General features: G+C 37.3%; 3 protein-coding genes across 10 annotated transcripts in view; 2 read left to right on the forward strand and 1 right to left on the reverse strand.

Annotated features, from left to right (window-relative positions):
- Positions 1 to 2997, forward strand: part of LOC134531045 (HSPB1-associated protein 1) — a 79007-nt gene extending 76010 nt beyond the window's left edge. For 4 of the 6 annotated variants that reach the window (XM_063366544.1, XM_063366547.1, XM_063366546.1 and 1 more), the window contains one exon: positions 2514 to 2997. In XM_063366544.1, the coding sequence (XP_063222614.1) occupies positions 2514 to 2669 (156 nt within the window). In that variant the 3' untranslated portion in view covers positions 2670 to 2997. The remainder of the gene's footprint in view (positions 1 to 2513) is intronic. The other 2 variants (XM_063366549.1, XM_063366545.1) reach the window with 2 other exon arrangements.
- A 13092-nt stretch (positions 2998 to 16089) lies between these two features.
- Positions 16090 to 19441, reverse strand: LOC134531047 (integrator complex subunit 7). Its single transcript, XM_063366550.1, has 2 exons — positions 16886 to 19441; positions 16090 to 16683 (listed from the first exon to the last, which is right to left on the reverse strand). The coding sequence occupies exons 1-2, from the start codon at positions 19226 to 19228 to the stop codon at positions 16162 to 16164; spliced, it is 2865 nt and encodes a 954-aa protein (XP_063222620.1). The 5' UTR covers positions 19229 to 19441; the 3' UTR covers positions 16090 to 16161.
- A 202-nt stretch (positions 19442 to 19643) lies between these two features.
- Positions 19644 to 23646, forward strand: part of LOC134531048 (probable cleavage and polyadenylation specificity factor subunit 2) — a 96866-nt gene continuing 92863 nt past the window's right edge. Inside the window, exon 1 of one of the 3 annotated variants that reach the window (XM_063366554.1) lies at positions 19644 to 19698. The gene's annotated coding sequence lies outside the window, so the exon portion shown is untranslated. Of the gene's footprint in view, positions 19869 to 23646 lie in introns of all 3 variants that reach the window. The other 2 variants (XM_063366553.1, XM_063366551.1) reach the window with 2 other exon arrangements.

Below are 23646 nucleotides of genomic sequence, written 5' to 3' on the forward strand. Positions count from 1 at the left end.
CCCAAGTTTTTCAACCAGCAAAATTACTACAAGATGACAATCACTGGATTTCCAGGCTAAAACAATTTAAAATCAGCTAGTTTCACAGGGGCTTTGACTAAAAAGTTAATCTTCTCAGTATGTAGCTCGTTGGTAACAATAAAAATATTTGACAAAGGACCAGCGAGACTTCTTGTGCTACTCATAAAGACTTGATGGGGACGTGGAGTAGCAACATTCATAGAAACTAGAGCTGTGTTGATACGAATTGGCAGGAACCGATTTTTCTGATTTTTAGTTGAATCGACATTACTGCTGAATCACGTTACGCTTGTAAATTTTCGGCCGATATTATTGAATAATAAAAGTGCCTGTCATAACCTAAAAATTCACCAGTACCTTTTCACTTTTTATACCACTACAATACTTTGAACTCGCATAATTTCTTGGCTACTTGTGCCAACCATACATATAAAACACTTAAACATCCTAGGTTTTAATAATGTTCTTGAATCTAATACATCGAAATAAATAATCACCAGCCCGCTAAAGTTGAAAAGTTCAAAAACTTTATTTATTTAGAGCATCGCTACCACTACAAACAACGGAAAATGCCAACTTCTTGAACTACAAATAAATATTTGTAGTATCGTGACAGAGACATTTTTAATTAACTTAGGTCAAGTTTTTTAAAGTTAAATTTTTTTAAAAGTTACACAATAATAAAAGGACTTCACATAAAATAATTACCATTACTGTTTTCCGTGCAAAGTGACCACATGAAAAGCATTTCCATATAAATGTTTGGTACCGTAAATTTTTGCCACTGCACACGTTTAGATGATATTGGATTTCCCATTCTTGAATTGTAAACATGTACATAAGTCCTTGCATTTTGCAAGACTTTTTTTAACTTTGTATTTTGTAAATCAGTATATTTCATAGTTACCTTTTTTTATATAATTACATATGAAATAATTTAATTTTCTGCCCTCCATTTGTAAATTCATGTTTCCAATAAGCAAACTAAGGGGTCGCCAACAAAAAAAATAAAAACAAGCTAAAAAAAAAAAGTTGAAAAAGATAGGTTATGTTTGATTTATAAACTAAAATACATGTGTATTTGCATGGCATGCTTTTCTTAGAATTAGTTATTTGTGTTTTAGTAAATTTATAAATTTTTTTTAAACCAAAATGTGTTTTCTCATGTATCTGTTTGGAATTGGTGTATTGGCAACAGTTTTATCGGCATATCGTCATATCAACAAAATTTGTGATATCTGTACAGCTCTAGTAGAAACCACAAAATGAATGGATCTCGTGCATTCCATTGTACAGGGATAGTTGGACTATGTTACCAAAACCAGCAGCTATGTAGAGATGCGTTGTGATAGCGATGGCATTACCTTTGTGTAGAATCCCCACTGCAGGAGTCAAAAACGAAAGTCGCAAATTATATCTCGAATACGCTCAGACTCCCTATCTTTTTTTCAACAGAATGGCATAAACCTAGCCTGCAGTTCTGGATACTTAAAATAAAATAGTTAATTTTGCGGCAGACCGTATCTTCACTGTGTCCACAGCTAGCGGAGACTTCTTCTAGCCCGCAGCGGTTTGGCACTATTGAAGATTGCATTTTGTCTCCATCTCTTTGCTTTAGCAGCACTTTAAGTCCTTTTTAGAACTATGGGGAATGCTCACTAGTTTGATAACACTAGGCTGGATAAACCAAAAAATGATCAGCATGCGTTTCCTACCTGGGTTGAGTTGAGGTGGTCTGTGGTGCTTTGTGGAGCCAGGGGCTCAGTAGTGGAGGAATGGACTATGCATGATTAATTGAGGCAGAACTGTGAGGGGATATAGACGAGGGAAAAAGTGGTAGTGTCCACCAAGCTGAACGAAGGGATAACCAACACCACTGTAGCATCCACCACACAGCATCGTGAAAATGACCCATTAGAAATGCTCCGGATCTGACTGGACATAGTGAACGTTTCAAACAGAAAATCTCAAAAGTTGCTGGGGGAATGACCGTGGATGGCCAACTGCTAGGCTTCATCATCACACAATTGGTCTCCCTTCCATTTTGATTTTTTTTTATCTTTTGTAAACCTACTAAACAGGTAATTATTAAAAATCATAGCTCATCATAACATACAGACTCATTTTGCAAGTTTTCTGGTATAGGTGCAGAGATTGAAATTTATTATTTCCATAGTGAGATAAAAAAAAAAAACTGAAATTCCTTTAATTATAGTTACAGACATATCAAAATTAACTGGTGCTAAATATAATTAATTAAACCATAACATATGGCAATTTTTTGACTATTATAATGAAGCTTTACTCAATTTTAAGATGCACCTTTTCATAACTGAAATTAGGTGTGTTTTACGAACGGTGGCATCTTCCATTTTCCGAATCTCCTCCATTGTAAGGTACAACTGTTTTGTTAACTTTACATTGTAAAGCATTTTAAAATCAGGAAAAGTTAGTTCAGAAAAACCAAGGACTAACATACAATTGATTATTAGGACATGGGGACTGTTGGTCTCGGTTGCAAGGAGGACGTCGCGGACACGCCTCTGTCTGTCACACTGTCCCAGCTCAGGCTGTGCCTGGACAAGTGCAGCGATGCCGGAGGGAGTTCGAGGGCTCGAGAAGGCCGAGCTGCAGCGAGCACCGTGTGACGCCACGTCTGTTCACAGCAGCTCCGTGCAAGTTGGTGCAGCCGATGCCTCCGGCCGTGCTCAAGGGTCTCCTCCGAGACAAGATCACCGCCCTGCAGGGCCACCTTGCGGCAGACCTTCCCGTGAGAAGTTTGTGCTGAAAGTGAACTATCCAGGAAGCTCATCGATGCTTTCTGTCAGCCGGACATCATCGCTCAAGTCAGGAAGAACCTGCTTCATGATACCTGAAGACATATTTATTGTACTGCATTATCAGCAGTGTGTTACTGTCTTGTAAAAAGTATTGTATTGCAGAGTAGGGTCATAAAATTTATTTTGAATAAAACAATTTTTTTTTTTCATTTTACATACCGATTAAAAAAATAGACATGTGTGGTTGAATTTAAAAACTTGTCATTTCATTCAACTACTGGCTGACTAAAAAATATACTTTCAAATTTTTGATTGAATATAGCTCTGTTAGTGGTTTCATAATATGTATATAAGGTAACTGTAAGCAGTTATCTTATTTTGGCGGGGCAGTGATGCAATCTGAGGTGGACACTTAACATTGTAGTTGGAGGAAACCCCAGCACTTGCTTGAAGAGCTTCGAGGAACAGTGGAACTCGGTTTCTCTGGAATCTTGAATCTTGTTGCACCACCTCGCTCCACCACCCCTCTGTGAGTTCAACAAAAATTACAACGCTATGCAGTAATTACCTTATTTATGGACACAGTTTTTTTCCTATTCATAAAAGGTTTTCTTTGGCATGAAGTACAATTTTAAAAAGGAGTAAATGTTCATTTATTGTAAAATAAAGCATATTAGGTCATTGTTAGAGACTAGGATTTGATGGTTTTATTTTTTGTGTCAATTTCATTTTTAAAACAGAGATTTCTGTGTTATTAATTATATTTTTTAAGAATTTTGTTAATTCATAAATATAGCATAATATTAAAACCACTGTGACTCTTAAATGTTTCATTATACATTTTCACAAAAACGGTGTCATTTTGATGGATGCACTTTTGTAATAAGCTCGGAACAATAATAATGAATCAGAAAGTATTTTGGTGTTTAGAAAACGTACCAATGTTGTACTGTAAAAATGAGTCGCTAATAACGTAATAACAGTTGCAAGATAAAAAAAAAGTAAAACAATTTTGCAATCTATTTAGTACATACATTTTGTTACAAACTTCATGCTAAATTAATTCTATTATTTGAATTTAATATATTAATATATTATGGTTTTGTGAATAAGTTCATGTTTTAATTAAAAATGCTGATTTATTTCATGAATTTGTTACATTTCGGTGGTTTATGGTGTATCAACTTGCATTTTGGTGTTAACATGGTTGATTGATGTGCTTTTCCGTGTTATTCGTGTTTTATTGCAAAGTAATGTAACTTCATGAAAGTTGTATTAAATTTATGTACACCTATCCCTCACTTAACACGACTAATTCGTTCCCAAAAATTCTCGTGTTATTAGATATAGCATATTCTGAAGCATAAGTTTCCATAAATAGCAAGGCCAATTTAATTAATGTGTTCCAAAATTGTCTAGGAAAATATACTTTATGTAATATAAATGCGTAGAATAACACTCAACGTTAAATATGTCATACCATTAATCTTTATATGCCTCCTATCGCACTTTGTATGACAAATACGATACCGCGTAACCGGAGATACTTGATTACGTATGTACCTTATTGTAAATCGGCTGGCTGACTTGCCCGCCCGGGCGTGACTTTCAACTCACGTCGCATATCTTTCGAAACCATCCTTTACTGACAGTGAAACTGATATTACTGTCCGGATTATTACATTTTAATTTTTCAAAAATTAAAGTGCTAATGTCTTATCGCATAATCGTTGCACAATTTATAAAATCAAATTTCAAAAGTAGGGGTGCATTTTTTTATGAGAGAAAAAAAAATTGTTGTTAGGTAAAGTTATTCATAAAAACATAACCCATTCATGGAAAGTACGTTTATTTGAAAAGTATAGTACATAAAAGCACGCCAAACATTTTAATTAATAAGTCATGCAACAAAAACCTTTCTTCAACTTTAAATAGAAAAAAAAAATCTGTGACCCAAATTCGAGCCTGAACTAACACATAACTATTGTCGTAGTACAAGCGACGAAATAGTGCTGGCTATCAAATGTAGTAAACTCGGCACAAGACAGAGAGTGAGATATCAATATCGATATTCAACTACATGTGCACTCTATATACGGGAAGCAACATAGCCAAACATGAATGATGCCAACTAGCATTGGCTACATTTTTATAAACGGTACACCGCGGCGACGCAGACTAACAGATAAAGGTTATAACGTATAAAAACGTCTTTAAAAGAAAATTGTGCGCACAGTCGACTTGCTTAAAACTAAAGTGCGACCAACATAAGCGTGGCCTTCATGACAATCTGCACGACGTAATACTTCTAGTTTTGTCTCAAATACTTGAACACAAGGCATTATTATGACTATGAGTGATCAAGAACGTACAGTTACCAGCAGCTGAATGGGCAGACGTTGCTTTTGTTTGTGTGAATTCCTTGCCACTGGCTAGACTGAGTGTGGCCAGGTGACAACGGTACGGTACGGCGGCATACGTGCGGACGTAAAATTTTTTTTGTCCTTTTACACTCCATAGCAGCAATTTAACTTGCCATACCTGATGTTTGTACAACAGCCGATAGCGTAGACAGACCTGCGCGCCCATCTCTTCCCCCCCTTGTTTGGCTAACTGTAGCCCACGGCACATCTGTTGTTTACAGAAGTTAAAACAGACTTCGTGGCGTCGTGCCCGACTTTTTTTTTTGCCTGTGAAGATTTTGCGCTAACTGAAATTTTCAGATGTGCTATTCAAGCCTGGGGCAATAAAATTAACATCGCGCTTAATGAACCCGTGCAATCTGAAGACGTGCTAAGTAAGGGATATATGTACTAAATAGATTTTTTTAAAAATCTTTTAACTGTTATTAGTCACTCATTTTTACATTACGGCATTGGTACAAATTATTATATCATAAAAGAGCATCATGCATGGGTTACAGTAAATTTTTTTGGTGAATTATGGATTATAAAACATTTAGTGTCATACTTGTTTAATAATATTCTATAATTATCAATAAATACAGTTAATAAAAAAAACACAGAAATATCCTGTTTTAAAATTAGCTTAAAAATAAAAACATAAAATCTTGTCCCTAGTTATTAATAGATACAGCAAGTAAAAATTATTAATGAAAAAAAAAAATTAAATAAAAAAAATGTAACATGTGTGAATCTAAGATTTATTGACATATTTGGGTTGGTTTTTGCAACATAGTGTATACATCCTTTTTATTTGTTGCAAAAAACCTGTGATTATTATTAAAAATTATAAAAAATACTTTATTTTTATATATAAAATCAGTAGGATCAGCAAAACATTTTCCAAACTTAATATTTTACTGGTTTACGAAAAGGTTTTGCCCTTTTTTATTTCTTGTTTTTTATACCTTTATGTTATTGTTAGAGACAAAATTATATGGTGAATTGCAATAAAACTGAAGTAACACCGCAAAGCATGCCAGTTCAGCACGTATCACTGAAGTTCAAACCATTTATCAATGAATGTAACTAAATACATGAAATCAATCAGCAATATGACAAAACTTAATTCAAACCACAAAAATTGTATCTTTTACTGTGGTAAATACAGTTAATGTAATTATTTACCAAGAATTTTGTACCAAATGGATTGAGAAATAATAATATTATTAATTATATATTTTACAATAATCACATTGGCATATTTATCAAACACTGAAAAATTTGCTGATTTTTTTCTCTTGAGTAGTTCTTTTGTTGACATGATCGTTAACAAATTATTTTATTGCATAAATGCATTATGCGTCGATCAAAATGTGAGTCTTTTGGTGAAATAAATTTGTTATAACATAAGAAATAGTTTTATATTTGATAAATAATACACCATTATTATGAATAAACAAATGCATAAAATTAAAAAAAAAAAAAACCACAGAAATCTCTTGTTTTAAAAAAAAACTGACCTAAACATAAAACCATAAAATTTGGCCCTAGGTTCCACATATATTTTATTTTGCATTATTTTTTCTTAAACTCCTGTGAAGTACCTATTAAAAAAAATTTCAATGTATGTTTAGATTTGATTAATAAAACAATATTTATTTGTGAATAATATGATATTCAAGCTAAATAAATAAAACATGATTTGCAGGCAGCCACTTTGACATACTTTGCTATGTTGAAGAATGTAGATCTGAACATGATAAAGTGATTGGCAATATTACTAATAGTTGATGATTCATTCATGTAGGCCTGTGCAAAAAACTGTGTTTCAGTTAGAATCAAAATTGAATACAAATATCAAAATATTCTGGAATGCAAAATTGAATTCGAATACCAAGAATAATTTTTCCCCCAATATTTTATGATATTTTAAAAGTTATAAAATAATTAAACATTTTTTGCCAATGGTTTTATGCATTGGCAATATATATTTGATGCTAAAGTAAAAGGTTATACGTACTAGTGATGGGTCGTCCTGATTTTCGGTTCCGCCAGCCGGTTCTCGGCAAATAAACCGGCACAGTGAACTGAAAATATAATCCTGGTACCACGAGAAAGCTTAACAGCCAAATTTTCCCGGTAAAAATACAGTAGGAATTCGGTAAAATGCCAATAAAAGCTTTAGTAGGGGGACATTCATTTCGGGCAACCCGTGCATGAGTCTTTCTAACTTCTCTTTAAGCCCCTTGAGGCACATGAAAAAAAAGGTTCGTAAATCTGGGAAAATGAGGAGGAGGGGGAAATCTGACAGCGTGGACTTTTCCTCCCCTTCCTTTTATTCAACACCCTGGTGCTAGCCCATATGGAAAGATACCTCTGCCTGTGCAGGATGTGTTAGTTTGTAACAAGTTCTTGGTGCCGAGATCCAACCTCTTTTTTGTCCCTTATCTCTCCTTAGGAGGCAGGGCATGATTATATTAACTAAAAGTAGACCTATTAAAGAATAAAATATATTACAATATCTCAATTCAATAAGAAACTACACCAATCTCTCACTTAGCACGTCTTCAAATTGCGTGAATTCATTTAGCGCTACGTTAATATTACTGCCCCAGTCTTGAATAGCATGTCTGTAAATTTCAGAAGCACAAAATCGCCACTGGCAAAAAAAAGTAGGGCATAACAGCAAAAAGTCTGCTTCAACTCGGTAAACAACAGATGTACCGTGACATACAATAAGCTATACGAGGGGGGAAGAGATGCGTGTGCAGGTCTGACTATGCTATTGGCTGTTGTTCAAACATCAGCTATGGTAAGTTCAGTTGCGCCTATGGAGTGTAAACAGTGGCGTCTCGTCAGGGCAAGCAAGGCAAGCAGTGCTTGCCCAGGCAGTTTCCAGACATTGTATTTTTTAAATAAATATTTTATTCAGAATAGTATTTTACTTTGGCTCGTGCAGTTAGGTGTATGTATTTTTTACACTATCTTCTTGGGACCCAATACTGTGCGCTGTGCGCTATAAGAAAAGAACTCGTTGACACACAAAACATGCTGTTTTAGAAGCGTTGCTAGGTTTAGAAGCGCTGGTAGGACCGCTTTCAGCAGGAAGGCTGCCGCAGTAGTTTCCTTGGCATGGTACAAAGGTTCGAGGAGGGGATTGGCTGTGAAAATACGTGGTAGAAGCTACGAAGGTAAAGCTTTCTTGCCGAACTGAAGTGAACATGGCCGAAGCAGACGGTGGAATTATTCCGCTGACTGCTTCGGCTATGTCCGCTACAGTTCGGCACGGCAGGTGGCGAGGTGGCGTTTTAGGAATGATTGACGTGCCAGTTTCTTGGTACATGTACCAGTTAACAGAGTTTCTGATCACGTATGAAGATAATTTCTTTTGTGTTGGTACAAAAAATTAATTTTTACTATTCTAGTACATTTTTATGAGGTTCTTCTCTTTATTTTAAGTGGTACTTACTTTGCCATGTGTTGTCTGTTTATATATTTTGTACCAGTTATCGATGATACTACACTCCCACTTAGTATATAAATAATGTTAAGTAGGTATTTTATTATCAGAATATTGTAAGTCAAACATCATATTTATTTTTCAAAAATAATTTATAATTTAAAAAATAAAGTCAATTTTTCTACCTGTAGAATAGTCAATGTTCAGTTAAGATAACTACTTAAATAGCACCCTTTTGTACCTTGAAATCCATATTTTGCCAGACCCCCCCCCCCCCCCCCCCCCTCAACCGGCCATGTTTTGGGGTGAACGGAGTTGCTTCCCCTCATGTAAACCTCACGCCTTGCCACTGAGTGTGAAGGATCAAATGTTTTTACATCCGTGCCTATGCCAACTGGCAGTACCGTTGTCACCCGGCCTCAGACCAGGCCGTGATGAACTTCAGTCTAGCTAGAGGCAGAACTTGCACGCACAAACACAAAGCAATGTCTGCCCATTCATCTCCCAGAAAATGTACGTGTGGAAACACCTGCAGTTGAAATCATATTGGAATCATGGCTTTAAAGTGAGAGCGTATTTCGTTGTATTGAAGTATGTGAGACAAAACTAGAAGTATTATGGCATGCAGAATGTCGTGAAAGCCACACTTACGTTGGTCGCAATTTAGTTTTGAGCAACTCAACTTGTGCACAATCGTACAAAATGAAGATTCTATTAAACGTTTATATAATTCTGATGCTGTTGGTTGTACTAGAAGGAATATATAGGACATTAGATACCGGAACAGAAATAAACAGATGATTCACAAGGAAAAGATTGTTAAATGAATTGTGCAATGAAAAAAAATTGGTTGGCTGTAAAGTCGGTTTACGGACGATAGTTTAACATAACAACGTCACAACAAAACATTGATGAAGACACAAGACGGGCAGCGGCCACTCCACGTGACCAGGTGAGCGAGACGACGTCACAGCTGCTTGCTTCCAGCCGTGTTTCTGGGAAACGGGACACCACAAATAAAAATCGGTACCTGCATAGTTCATAGTAGACCTTCATCTTTCCTTACACCACAACTTGTATTTTGTGTTGTGTGCCCCTTTAAGAGTTGAGGTTTGAATTGCCAAACAAGTTATACTTCTATCACGTGTATCGAGTTACATGCACTTATTTCCCCCCTCTAAACTTTTTGCATCAGTTACCTAGTTCTCGATGATTTTGTCCATCATTAGAAGGGACAGTTGAAGGAAATGTGAGCACACAGTAGCATTTGCCTCATTACTCACACGAGGACCCATCCATGATTCTCCAGTGGCAGGATCTGCTTTCTAATATAATGGAATAAGGAATTGTAAAGCAAATGGATGGTGTACATAATTTCCAACTTCTCTACTACATTGTAGGAGTAACTGTTTACAGAGGTGCCCACCCCCCCAAACACTATGACTCACCCCCCCCCCCCCCCCCCCCAAAATTTTTTATGCCATTTTCTCAATGATTTACTCAATTATTTTATAATATTATACTTTTTTAGTATTATATTTTATCACATTTTGCATTAATTAAAACTAATTTTCTAATAATAATTTTGGTCATATCAGGTAATATTTCCATCCTGAACCGACAGATGCCAAACTGCTTTTATAGAGGAAAGTGCGGGGTTGCCAATTTGATTTACAAGATCCCTTTCAATTATCAAAGCACCAGAAACGTATTTTCACATTAGAAGCTATAATTATGTAAATAATATATACATTTTTCTCGTCTTTTAACCACCCCCCCCCCTCCCTGGAATTTTAATGACGCAGTCTGCGTCGTTACCCCCCCCCACCCTTGTGGGCACCCCTGCTGTTTAGTAGGCTTCACAAGCATGAACACCACTTTATAAATTTTATTACAATAACAATTTCACTACCCATAGTGCAGTTCACTCATCCAGTGGCAGATCCAAAGGGGTGGGGGCCACCAGGGGCAAGTGCCCCCCCCCCCCCCCCCCCGCCGAAAAACCAGTTGTCTGCTACATTAATATTGCCGACAAAAATGATTGTTTCTGAAAGCAATAAAATATTTTTATATAATTAATGAATTTCTTGTAGAATCATAAAATCTGGTAGTTGGATGTTATGTCTAGTGTGAGTAGATTAAATACAAATTTAGTAATTTTAAGAAATTTTTTCTCTGGCTATTCTGAAATCCTAGAGTGCCCCCTCCGAGGTGAACCTCTGGATCTGCCACTGCACATATCTTTCACTGTTCAAGAGTTTTCAGTTCTCAAGATTTAATTTTTATGTAAAAAGTAGTACCATTTCCAGTATAGTTTAGATACTTTTCATGGTATTGTAAACTACAGAATTTCTTAAACATATTTTAACAGTTGTGTATTTTTCAGTCACTCTATGATGTATTTTTTGGTAATCCTTTCTTTTAGTAAAACATTATAGGTACTACAAAATAAAAATGATGGTTGAATACATTGGAAAAAAAAATTAAAATTTATTGGGCTAGCATTTTAGTAGCACATTAAAAGAAAATGCGGGGGTATTACTCATTAAGATCAGCCCACACTGTTTTATTTTTAAATGAAGCCTATGAGTGGTAGTAATGATTTGTCAGTAACTGAAGAGGGATGCCAAGACTTAACCTTTAAAACTGGTGGATGACTGACTCATCATGCAACTATTAACAAAATATGAATATTATATTTCTCCCCTCCTGCTCTCCCTACCCAACAGAAATTGTCACAAAACATTTTTTTCAAAGCTGTAAATTTTCCAAAATTAAAGCTTAGCAGCAACATTCTTGGAGGTTTATTTTGTCGTACTCTTGTTTCGCCTGAAACTAATTTCACATTTACATTAGAAGAAACTACTCTTCAGTTAAAGATAAAAGTAAGAAAAAGAATGGCACCACGAGTTCCCACAGCCTGGTTCTGGTACAAAAAGACACATTTGAAAAGAAGACATTTTTGCTGGTTGGACGAGCTTCTCCGAGCAGCTAGAAACAGAAACGAACTGTTGCTGACACACAACTAGAAATGTGGTTCAACCAGTGAAATGTAATGACTGCATGTCCTTACCAGAAGTGTTGATACCTAGTAATTATGTAATAAAACATTCGGAAGGTTTTTTTTCTTCTTAAAAGCTACCAGAAGTAAAACTATTTTTATTCACAGCAGTGTCATACTTTGCCTTCATTACTAGGGACAATATTACATGGTGGGACAATATTACATGGTGAAACACGATAAAACCAAATTTCAAATTAATACATAACCGAGCACCAAAATGCAAGTTAAATCATGAAATAAAGCAGCAGTTATCCAAACTTTAATTTAAAAAAAAACCTTTTCATGTTTGAAATTGAAGGAATGTCATTATTTCCGTGCAAAGTTTGTGCCAAAGTGCATAGATCAGAAAAATTAATTGAATTCTTTTGATAAGGTATGCATTTTTGAATTACTTTTAAATTATAAATGCTTGTAAATTTATTTTTATTGTTCAGAATGTATCTGTTTTGAACAAACTAACTACAAATTAGTTTATCGTAAAAATACAGGGAGTCAACCTAAGGTGTACACTTTTTATTTTGTAATACATGTAACAAAAGATAATTTATAATAGTTAAAAGAATATTTAATTTTGAAGAATATTTATTCACTTATCAAAATTTGATAGGCTTAACTAAATCTATTTAATTCTTTGAAAACCTAGTTATATCTCATTATGACATTATTTACTTGACCGAAACTTGGCTCAATTAAAATAGCATAAACTAATACTATTTTACCAACTGCTATTTAGTTTTTAGAGATGATATAAATTCTCAACTGACATTGAAGAAAAGAGGTGGTGGTGTCCTGTCAGCCGTCAAAAAGCACAAATTTTTATCGGTGCAACCAGTGTATGATGACATCTTTCCCGGTATGGCAGCTGTCTGGCTGAAAATGAAATTAATGTCTACCAAATCGATAATCCTTGGTACTATCTACTTAAATCCAGATATCACTCCAAATGTTGACCTGAAATATATTGAAGCCTTGGAAAATAAACTGCTATGCTGTGGTGTTTATAAAGTTATCCACTGTGATTTTAAAGTTCCCGGTATTGACTTGAACTGATAATACCCTATATTAATATTATACATTCACATGTCAAAACTAAAGCCAATTACTTACTTAACTACATCCCATCTTGGTTTAACACATTTTAATGATATCCAGCTATCTATAAATATATTATACATATGTCTTTCTAATCTTTCTTACTATATAGTAACACATGCTATTGATCTTATCAAAAAAGATCTATATTACGCAGCCTTAATCATCACCACATTAGATACTTACCTGAATAATTTCAATCCTTCTTTTGTGTTCAGAAATTACAAAAAAGGCAATTATTTTGGTCTCTACAACTTTATTAAAAACCATGACTGTCCACATTTTTATAATTTTACTGATGTTAATGACCTGCTCGATCAACTAATGAACTGTATTTCCGAAAACATTGATACATATTGTTACAACACACCTGCAGCAACATGCGGGCCGGCCTCGTTGCGACGTCGGCGTAAATACTGGGGCAGCGCTAGGAACGAGGCTGGCCACCGCTGCGGAAAGCGAACGGGGTCGAGAGGGGGGTGGGGGTAGGAACAGGGACTGTCGACGATGCCGCGGACCCCAGGTCTCAAACACGGCAGCCACGCCCGGTGGGGGTGGCCGTGCCGAGACGGAGCCCGGTGCTTCCCGCCTCGCCTAGAGGTCTGCCGCGAGCGCGAGACGAGACTCACAGGTGTGATAGCGAGGCACGTAGATTGTCTGAAGTATATTTTATATATTTAACTCAACGGGTGACGGCGTTGACAATTGTAATAGTTAGTAGTAAGTTGAAGTGGAACTGAAGTTAAAGTCGAGACTTTATTTTATAACCCCTTATTCCCTTCAAGCCCCATTTATTTGAGAAGGTAATAGGGCTTTCCTTAGGAGAGAACTCGACATAACAATATATTCCATTATCTTAAAAAAAAAAGTGTAAAAAAATATCTTCTTTGGTTCTCAAGTGAATTAATAAGAGATTTAAAATTTAAGAAACATTTTCACAAGCTCTACAGAAGAAACAATAGTTTATTCTACAACTCACAGTTCTTGTATTATCGAAGATAGTGAAAATCGCAATAAAAGATTAGTGAAAAGCACGACAAAATCCATTGGATTCAATCTACAAACAATTTTTTTTAAGATATGTAAAATTAATGAAAGATGATTATTACAAACAACTATATCTTAAAGTAAATGGTGATATTTCTAATGATCCTAATGTAGTATCCAATATATTTTCACAATATTTCTCTAGTGTATATGTGACTCCAAATTATATTCTCCTCGTGACTACCTTGGTCATGTCTTCTGAGTCTAATCTGTTCTTACTATTTCTGAAAGGCTAATATATCGGACTATTAAGGCTTTAAAAACAACTTAATCCGATGGCATACCCAATTTTGTTTTAAAAGGTTGTTCCCACCTTTTAGTACCTCTTCCGCATCACATTTTTAATACGAGTTTGAAAACAAAGGTTTTTCCCAATAAATGGAAAATAGCCAAAATGATTCAGAATCATAAAAATGGTACCAAATTAAATGTCTCAAACTACAGGCCAATTACTTTACTTAATGGGTTTAATAAAATTATTGAAAATTTTTTATCTTAAAAACGCAATTTTTCAACTTCATAATATTTTATCTAGTATTCAACATGGTTTTATGTCTGGAATGTCTAATACTACTACTACTACTACTACGAACCTACTTACTTTTCTTAATCCTATATATAATAAACTTACCAATAGGGGTCATGCAGATGCATGTTATTTTGACTGACCTAAAGCCATGTTAAAGTATCATCATTCCTTGCTTCTTAATAAATTATACAATTTTGGCCAATGTGACAATATTGTTTATTGGTTTTCAAGTTACCTTACCAATAGATGCTTTTTTTGGTATCTATCAATAATCATAAATCTTCTCTGTACAATGCTTGTTCTGGTGTACTTCAGGGAGGTACACTTTCACCTCTCCTCTTTAATATATTTATTAAAGATAGTACCAAGGTACTCAAACACTCGGTTGGTATACTTTTTGCTGATCTAAAACTCTATAAAATTATTTCTACATTAAATGATTGTTTATTATTGACGGTAATAATTGGTGTTAAAAAATCTGGTCAAAATCAATAAAAATAAAAACCAATGACATATCATTTAATAGGAAATACCATCCAATTGAATATGAGTACAAATTAGCTAATTCTTTAATCTCTAAACCCCCTTCCATAAAGCATTTTGGTGGCATTCTAGAATCTAAATTATATTTTCACAAACAAGTTGATTATTTATATTCTTGTGTTCAAAAACTTTCGCTCTTATAAAATTTATTACTTCCTATGCAACTAATTCAGACTTGATTATATATAAGATCATAGATAAAATATTGTTCCGTTATCTGGAATGGCATCAACCTAACTGATGATGAAAAAATTGAAAATATTCAAAATTAAGTTATCCAATTAATTATTCCGATGAATTTCCCACTACCTAATTTAACTCCCCTTCTAGACCCTAGGGCCTATCATGATGCACATTTTGTTCATAATTGTTATACTTCTAAATTCAATTGCTTACATCTTCTTGACAATACCAGCTTGAGAATTCCTCAATTTAATTCCAGCTAATGTTCAACCCTGTGTACTTTCTTTTCACGCATACAAAGATATCGTTTACAGGCTTTTATTAAATTATAATAAACTTTATTTGAATTACAATAGTGTATAACTGCAAGTGCAAAATTAAAATTTTTTCTCTATTTTTTTATTTAGTTTCCCCCCCCCTCTATTTACAATTTCATGTATGTACCCTATAACTTCAATTATCAATAGATATTATGTTTGACTCAAGTTACACTATGATCAGTTGATATTTTACTATAGTTAATTCCGTGTAAAAATTTTGTATTAGTTTTAATATTTTGATTTTGATTTATTGTTGTCCTGCAGTAGTTTAACTATTATTCTTTGACCTCTACGTGAGTTGTTTAACTCTTTATTTATATTTATTTTTGTACCATTTATGTTTGTTTGTTGCATACGTTGTATTATGTTTGTAATTGTTCTTGTATGTTTCGTTTTCTACAAGTATGTGGCTCACTCACCTTACGCATGTTGGCCAATTGTGGGTACACCTACTTGTCGTGGGTCCCCTCCCCTTCCCCCTGGTGATAGACACCTGCATTTGGTGCCGGCAGAAGGGGGTGTTCTGTATACTTGCAGCAACCATTTTTGCCATTTTGTCATTTTTTGTACCCACAGCTGAAGCTTTAGGCTGTTGGTGAGCATGTGACAAATGTAAATAAATAAATAAATAAATAAATAAATAAATAACACATATTAACTTGTCTGTATTCATTACATTTGCTGAAATACCAAACCATGTTTGAAAGGCAGAGCACGTCAGACGAGCCCTGCTCTGCTCGTGGACCCCTCTGCCGCGGGGCTGCTCTTCTTGTCGGACTGCGACCACGCGCTGAACGCCCCCCGCCCGCCGCCCGCCTTGCCCCCCTCCTCGTGCGACTTGACGGCCAGGGTGGACCGCGGCCCGGTGCGCCACACGTTGCTCCTCTCGTCCACGACGGCCGCCTCCACGGAGAGCAGGTACTGCCCGCCCACGGGGAACGCCAGCAGGAACTGCGCGGTGAAGAAGTCCCGGTGCGGGGTCACCGTGCTGGTGAGCAGCGACCCCGGGTCCGCGGGGGCCTTGGCGTCGGGATGGGGGTGGCCGGAGCGGGTCTGCAGCTGGGACGACACCGTGATGACCACGCCGCCGATGCTGCGGAACAAGCCGGGTCGCTTGCCGTGCTGGATCACCCCTTCCACCTTGACGGCCAGCTGCGAGCCGCTCTGCACGCCGATGGGCTCCCCCAGCACTCGTGGCTGCGGCGAGATGGCTAGTTTCACGCTGGTGCACTGCAACACCTGACACACGCAAACTTTCACAAGGCTGGATTCACATACATAATCTACAAATACTGTGCATACAGCCTAGCTTCTAAGTTAACATTTATAGAGTATTAAAGATTCCTGCTGGAATAATCAGTTATTTCATCGTGGTTGGTTACAGAAATTAGGAATGTATGATTATACAGTGTTTCATGGCTGAGTGAAGCAGGTGTTATACCTGAAAGAAGAAGCGAGGCAGAGACAAGGAGGACTCGGACAGCACCTCCGCCTGCTGCACCAGCCCCTCGACCAAGCGGTGCGTGAGGCTGCTGCCGTCGTGCTCGGCACAGTACAGGTCCGCCAGGCGACCCGCCTCCTGGCAGCTCCTCACCATGTGCCGTGTCTCCAAGCCCGAGTGCTGCAGCGCCAGGTCCAGTGGCGTGCCCTCTCGGCACGAGGGCTGGGCCACCCGCTCCACGCCGTGTGCTAGCAGCAGGCACATCTGCTGCAGAAGCTGCATGTTGGCCAGGGAGGCAGGGTCCGCATCGAAGGCCGTCTGATACAGCTTCCAGTACAGCTCCGCGCACGCCCGCAGCTCCTTCACGCACTTGCGCAGCTGGTTGGTGACGTGGCCGTGGCGCTGGAGCGGGTCCCGGGTGCTGTTGGCCAGCACGGAGGCCACGGCCGGGGGAGGGGCTGTGCACAAGCTATTGCACGAGTACGCCAGCTGACATGCGCACTGCAGGAACTCTGCTCGCAGGCGGACGTACTCGCACTGGAACTGCAGACCGTGCGAGGGAGTGCTGGCCGCCTTCAGGGCGGCAAATGCCTTGTTGTAGTGCACGATGGCCTGGCAGAGACGCTGTGTTAGCATCGGTTGCTTCAACTGGTCGACGAGTTCCGCCTCCCCGTGACTCATGTCCTCCAGGGCTGCCAGCCAGAAGTGCAGATGCTCCGAGGAGACTCTGTCCTTCAGCTGACCGAATATCGGCGCGGCCACACCGTAGTGTCCGTAGCGAGCGGCACACCTTGCGATTCTGTAGTTGAACCACAGGTTATTGTTTTTGACGACACCCTCTATTACTTTTTTTGCATCGATGCTCCACTCGTGGCCAGCAAAACTCTGGAAGACCAGAGTACAAAGCATCACCTTGGTGTGCAACTGTAATGTGTCTGGGGCTCGCAACTTGTCCAGAATATATGGTAATAGGGGGTGCAATGCCTCCGAGTTGTGCCCACCAATAGCACCCAAGGCCTCGCACAATAATGAACTATAGCTCCCTGAAGATATTTCCAGTTGAGATCCAATGAGCTCCACAAAGCGAGGGCAAAAGTCTTGGTGCATGCTGCATAAACTTACGGCACACTGGAGGCACACCTTCAGCTCTCTGATGTGGTCTTTGTCCAAGTCGCACATCACTAGCAGAAACAGAGATTCTAGGGTGTTGACAACCGTACTTACTCCATCCACACTTGTGTCTTCTTTGGTTCGGTAACTAACAATTCTTGTCATCACCTGTGCTGCTTTCGAAGCTATCACTGGATTGCTAGAGTAACAACTCTGCTGACACAGTTCCATCAGCAGCGACTTCATGTGAAGTTGGGAATGGCATGTTGCAGAAGACTTGGCCAGCGCCAAGAGAACATCTAAAGACAAGCTGAGAATCTTTTGGTGGTGGGTATTTAAGGCGACGTTAACGATGTCTTCGACGGCTCCGGTGGGCCACAGGTGGGGTCCCTGGACGGCCAAGTGGTGCAAGTTTTTGAGCACTTGCATCTTGACTTCCCATTGAGGATCCTTGCGGAGGAAGTGCAGCAGCAGCGACACTTGCGTGGGAACGTCCACCAGCGTGGCGGACGCCAGTTGTGTCAAGGCGCTGAGGGTGACGAGCAGAAAGTCCCGTGCGGGGTAACTCGGCAGGAGGTCCGTGCACAGCTCCCTCACCATGGAGGCCGTGAGGGTGTCGTGGTGCATGTGCTGGAGGATGGGGATTAGCTGGAGCTTCATGGGCGCCGGCGTGGCGAGGCCGCGGATCATGTCGGAGAACTTGTTGCACATGCTGACGGCGAAGGTGCGCGACTTGGCGGCGAACTGCGTGGCCGCGTAGATGGCGGCCTCCACCTCGACGGCGTCGTGCGAGTCGAGGCTGCGGCGGATGCTGTGGTGCACCGGCTGGCGCTCGGGGATGATGCCCGCCACGCTGCCGAGCGTGCGGAGCGTGAGGGCGCGCGCCACCGGGTCGTTAGAGTGAATCACGCTGTGGATGCGCCGCACGAACTCGTCTACGTTTAGGATTTTGTCGAGGTGCTTCTCGCTCTGCTGGAACACGCACAGCACCCACACGCGCAGGAAGTTGATGCCCACCCGGAACACGTCGGCCAGTTTCAGCACCGACGAATTGATGAGGATAGGGAACGGGTACTTTTCGAACAGCCGTGGGAACCTGACAATTGCCTCGCACTGCTCACCAACACGCCCGGAACGTAATCCTTTGTCCAGTTCTGTAAGGGCGGAATTGGCGTCTTGCTCCGGCTCACCCAAGCCGCTTTCATTGAATAAGTTTACCCGCACATTCAACATCTTTGCGAAATCCACTGTTTAAACCTAGTGAAATCACATCTACACTAGTTGATAAAGACTTGATGTTATAATATTAATAATTTAATCGCTTTCTTTTGATAACACTACGTATCTGTCAACTTGGTTAGGTCAACCTACAATTTTGTTTACGTTTTCCCTGTATGATCAGAGATTGTGTATGATTGGCTTTGTGACAGCATAGGCAACGGTGACAGTCGAACGAAAAATCAAGACGATTGCAAAAAAGGGGCTGAGTTGTAAAAAAGTTTGTATTTAAATATTTAAATCGCAGTGATGCTGATATATATAAAATATTTAAATTTAGGAACATTATAATGCCCATCCCCCTAGTAAATTGGTTAATACTTTTATTTAAAGACGGTAATTTTAATTTTTTTATTAGGAATTTGTTTTGAAAGTATATGGTGACACTGATAATACTAGAAACATTGGAAACGCACAAAACGGCGGTAAATAAACCGAAGATGTTTTGATGTAGTCGCCAAGCTTAAAAGGGTGTTTGATGTGGATATATATTTTATTTTGGTGTCAATTAAAAAATTTAATTTAAAAACTGAGTTTAAAACCTATCGGGTTTTTCTACTTTTTGCATATTGATTTTGCATTTGCAATTGTTGAGGTTAGTGTTACAATCTTAGAGACATAGGCATATATGAAAATCCGTACTTAAATTCTTAATAATTTATTTATTATTTTATTTATTTATTTATTTATTTATTTATTTATTTATTTAAATTTGTTACATGCCCACCGACAGTCTTGAGACTTTAGAGGTGGGCACGACACAAAACAAGTACAACACAAAACAAGTAAAAACAAACACTATCACAATAGAGACAGCACAGGATAAACACAAAACATGAAAACAGAAATGATATAAATACCAAAAGGACAAGATAACATGACACATTACTTAGCGAAATGTTAATTACATAATTATTAAACTATACACAAAATATATAAAAAAAAATGGATAATACAAAATATAACATGTGAGTAGAGGACAAGTTAAGAGGATAAATTTTTAAGTTTAGATAATTGATTATTATTGTGATTCCTAACTAATCTGTATATTATGTCATTAAAGTTATGTAGAGTACAATATGTTTGGTATAAACGAGAATTAAATTGTATTTTTAACCCAGTGGTTTCCAGGAGATAAGTACAGTTAATTTTAGCGTTAAAACAATTTTCAACAAACAGAGAATCTAAATATACTCTACGTGCACCAAGAGGAGTTAAAGCAGGTGAAGGAAGGTTTTTTAAGTTTATTAAATTAATTAATTTTGTTTGTATACTTTCTAGTTTATTTGCATCGGCCGACTTGATGTCATTCCAGATTACTGAACAATATTCTAATTTGGACCTTATTAAGGCAAAATACAGGGAGAGAATTGAGTCTGAATTGGTAGCATAAAAAGTAATAAATTTGATCATAGCAAGGGTTTTGCGGGAAGACATGTATAAATAGTTTACATGATTATGGAAAAATAATTTAGAATCTAAAATAACACCAAGATCCTTAATTGTTGAACATTTCGTGATTACAGAGTTTTCTAAAATATAATCAAAATTAAGTGGTTGATATTTCCTTGTAAAGGATATAACAAATGTTTTGTGTTTATTTAGTGTAACCAGATTAAATTTACACCAATTGTTTACTTGGGAAATGTCATTTTGTAATAAAATACAGTCATTCTGTGTTATTATATTCCTAAATATTTTTAGATCATCGGCAAAAAGTACTCCTGTAGAATGGTTGAGAATTTGAGGTAGGTCGTTTATATATAAATTAAAAAGAAGAGGCGATAATGTACCTCCTTGAGGGACACCAGAAGAGATACTAAACAGGGAAGAATTGTGGTTATTAATTGTAACATAAAAACTTCTATTAGTTAAGTAATTAGAAAACCAGTTTGTAAAATTTTGAGTTAAACCAAAGTTAAATAATTTTTTAAGAAGTATAGAATGGTTCACAGTGTCAAAGGCCTTGGCTAAATCAAAATAACAGGCATCCACTTGCCCTCTGTTGGTAACCTCTCTGTGTATAGGATTTAAAAAAGTAAGCAAGTTAGTGGTGGTCGATAAACCTTTCCTAAAACCATGCTGACTGTTCGATAAACTGTTCTTAAGCTGGAAATTTAAAAATCTAAAAATTATTTTTTCAAATATTTTAGAAAAACCATTGAGTAGAGAAATAGGCCTATAATTGTTAACATTCTGTTTAGAGCCTTTTTTGTGGATAGGTATCACCTTAGCAGTTTTCCATTTCTCCGGGAAAACAGAGGATTGTAAACTAAAATTAAAAATATGCAGCAAAAGAGGGACTAATAATTCAGAGCAGCCTTTTATAATGAAATTAGGTATGCCATCAGGACCAGTAGATTTGGATGATTTCAATGATTTTATGCCCCATAATACTAAACATTCTGAGATTGTGGGCACAGGAATAGATACTAAATGTATATTGTTTGTCACAGGTTGTTGGATACATGTAGAAGGTTCGTAGACACTGGAAAAATATTTAGCGTATCCATTGGCTAGTTCAGCGGGATCATTCGTTATAGTTCCATTAATTTTTAGAGAATGCTGTTCATAAAAACCATCTTTCATTAGTTTGACATATCGCCAAAATTTTTTAGGGTTAGTTTTAATATAATTATTGGTATTTCGAGTCCATTGAATTTTGTCTCTTTTTATTAAATATTTTACTAATTTACGATAGTAAGAGAAAAGTGAATAGTAATACGTGTTGTTGTTTCTTTTATAAAGCTTATGGAAATGCTTCTTTGACTTTAATGCTTGAATTAACTCACTGGTAAACCAAATTGGAAATTTAGATGATTTTTTTGTTTGTCATTGGAATAAAGATATTCATATTTTCAACTATGCAATTGGTTAGTTGGTCAACAAGTTCATTTACATCCATAGAATTATAAAAATCTGACCAGCCATGATTTTTGATGGAATTGAAAAGACCGAGAAAATCACCTTTTTTTATAGTTTCTAAACGTTGATGTAATGTTGGAACTGTTTTTGAAGGACTCAATCTTGATGTTGATGTTTAATGCAGGATGATAAATATCTTCTTTGATAAGAACATCATAAGCCTTTGTCACTGAACACAGCTGTAGATTGGTTAAACACAAGTCTAAAAGATTTATATGAGTTTGAATATTGTTGCACTGTTTTAGACTATGTACAGATATAAAGTTAAGTAAATGGCGCACCTTAGTGTTAATGTTCATAGTCGCCTGATGGAAATGGTTAAGATTAAGATTATTCCAATCTATACCCGGTACATTGAAATCACCGAGTATCAAAATGTCATCTTGAAATGAGGAGAGTTTATCTTCTAAAAATTCAAAATATATGCGGACAAACTCTGCCGTTAAATCTGGAGGTAAATAGATATTTCCAATAATTAAAGATTTGATAGAAGATGATTTTATTTTAAACCAAACTGCTTCAACACCAGGAAAGTCAAAAACAACGTACAGTTGAACAGAAATAAATTTCGACTTCTTAACAGCAGATAAAACACCACCGCCTCTTGATTTATTGGTTTGTTCAGCATTTCTGTCATTTCTAAAGACATGGTATTGGTCTGTGAAATAGTGTGACGTAATGCTATTTGCACTAAGCCAAGTCTCAGTTAGGCAAATAATATCGAAATGTGAGCTAACAATATTATCATAGAACTCAACAGACTTAGTCCTTAATCCTCTGACATTCTGATAGTAGATATCAAACTCCTTAATGTTTGACGTTAGGACGTGAGATTAAAGTGCTCCTCCGGACACCAAGGATGCTGACGCACATACATTGGTTGATGCACGGCTAGGAGTGAGCCGTGGCTGAACGTTCGGCTCATCGTTAATTGTTTCGTTATTTAGAATCTGTTCCTGGTGTAGTTTGCCGTAAAAGGGGCTTATCATACAGCCACTAGGCCAGAAAACAATGTTGTTTATCCTGTTGAAATCATTTTCAAGTACTGAAACATGGAATGATGCATAAGAATTATATTTGGTTCTCAGTTTAGTCACCTTGATTTGCGATAAATTTAATTCATTTGAGATATAGTCAATGATTTCTTTTTCCTGTACTTGAGGATCAAACCTGGTAACAAAAAGAGCCTTTGTTTTTAAGTAAGGTGGTTTTGAAATAGTTTTCAAAGATGTTGTGTTCCTGATGCCCACTTTCATTTGAGATTTTTTCTTTTCAGGTTCACGTTTCAATTCGTTGGTTGCAGTAATTCTTTTACTGGGTGCACGTTGCACCAGTGTAAAGTTGTCATTGTCAGCATGCTGCGTCATGCGGACTGAGCTCTTGACAGCGCGCGAGTAACGCTGAGTAGAAAGTAGGTCATCTGCAGGTGTGACGTCACTGGAACCAGC

The sequence above is a fragment of the Bacillus rossius genome, chromosome 3, assembly GCF_032445375.1.
Source record: "Bacillus rossius redtenbacheri isolate Brsri chromosome 3, Brsri_v3, whole genome shotgun sequence".
Classification (NCBI taxonomy): Eukaryota; Metazoa; Arthropoda; class Insecta; order Phasmatodea; family Bacillidae; genus Bacillus; species Bacillus rossius.

Excerpts from the sequence above, each read along its gene's own strand:
- LOC134531047 (XM_063366550.1), bottom strand. The coding sequence starts at position 19,228 with ATGTTGAATGTGCGGGTAAACTTATTCAATGAAAGCGGCTTGGGTGAG. Across the intron at positions 16,684-16,885 it reads TGCCTCGCTTCTTCTTTCAG|GTGTTGCAGTGCACCAGCGT; the intron begins GTATAACACCTG and ends TGCGTGTGTCAG.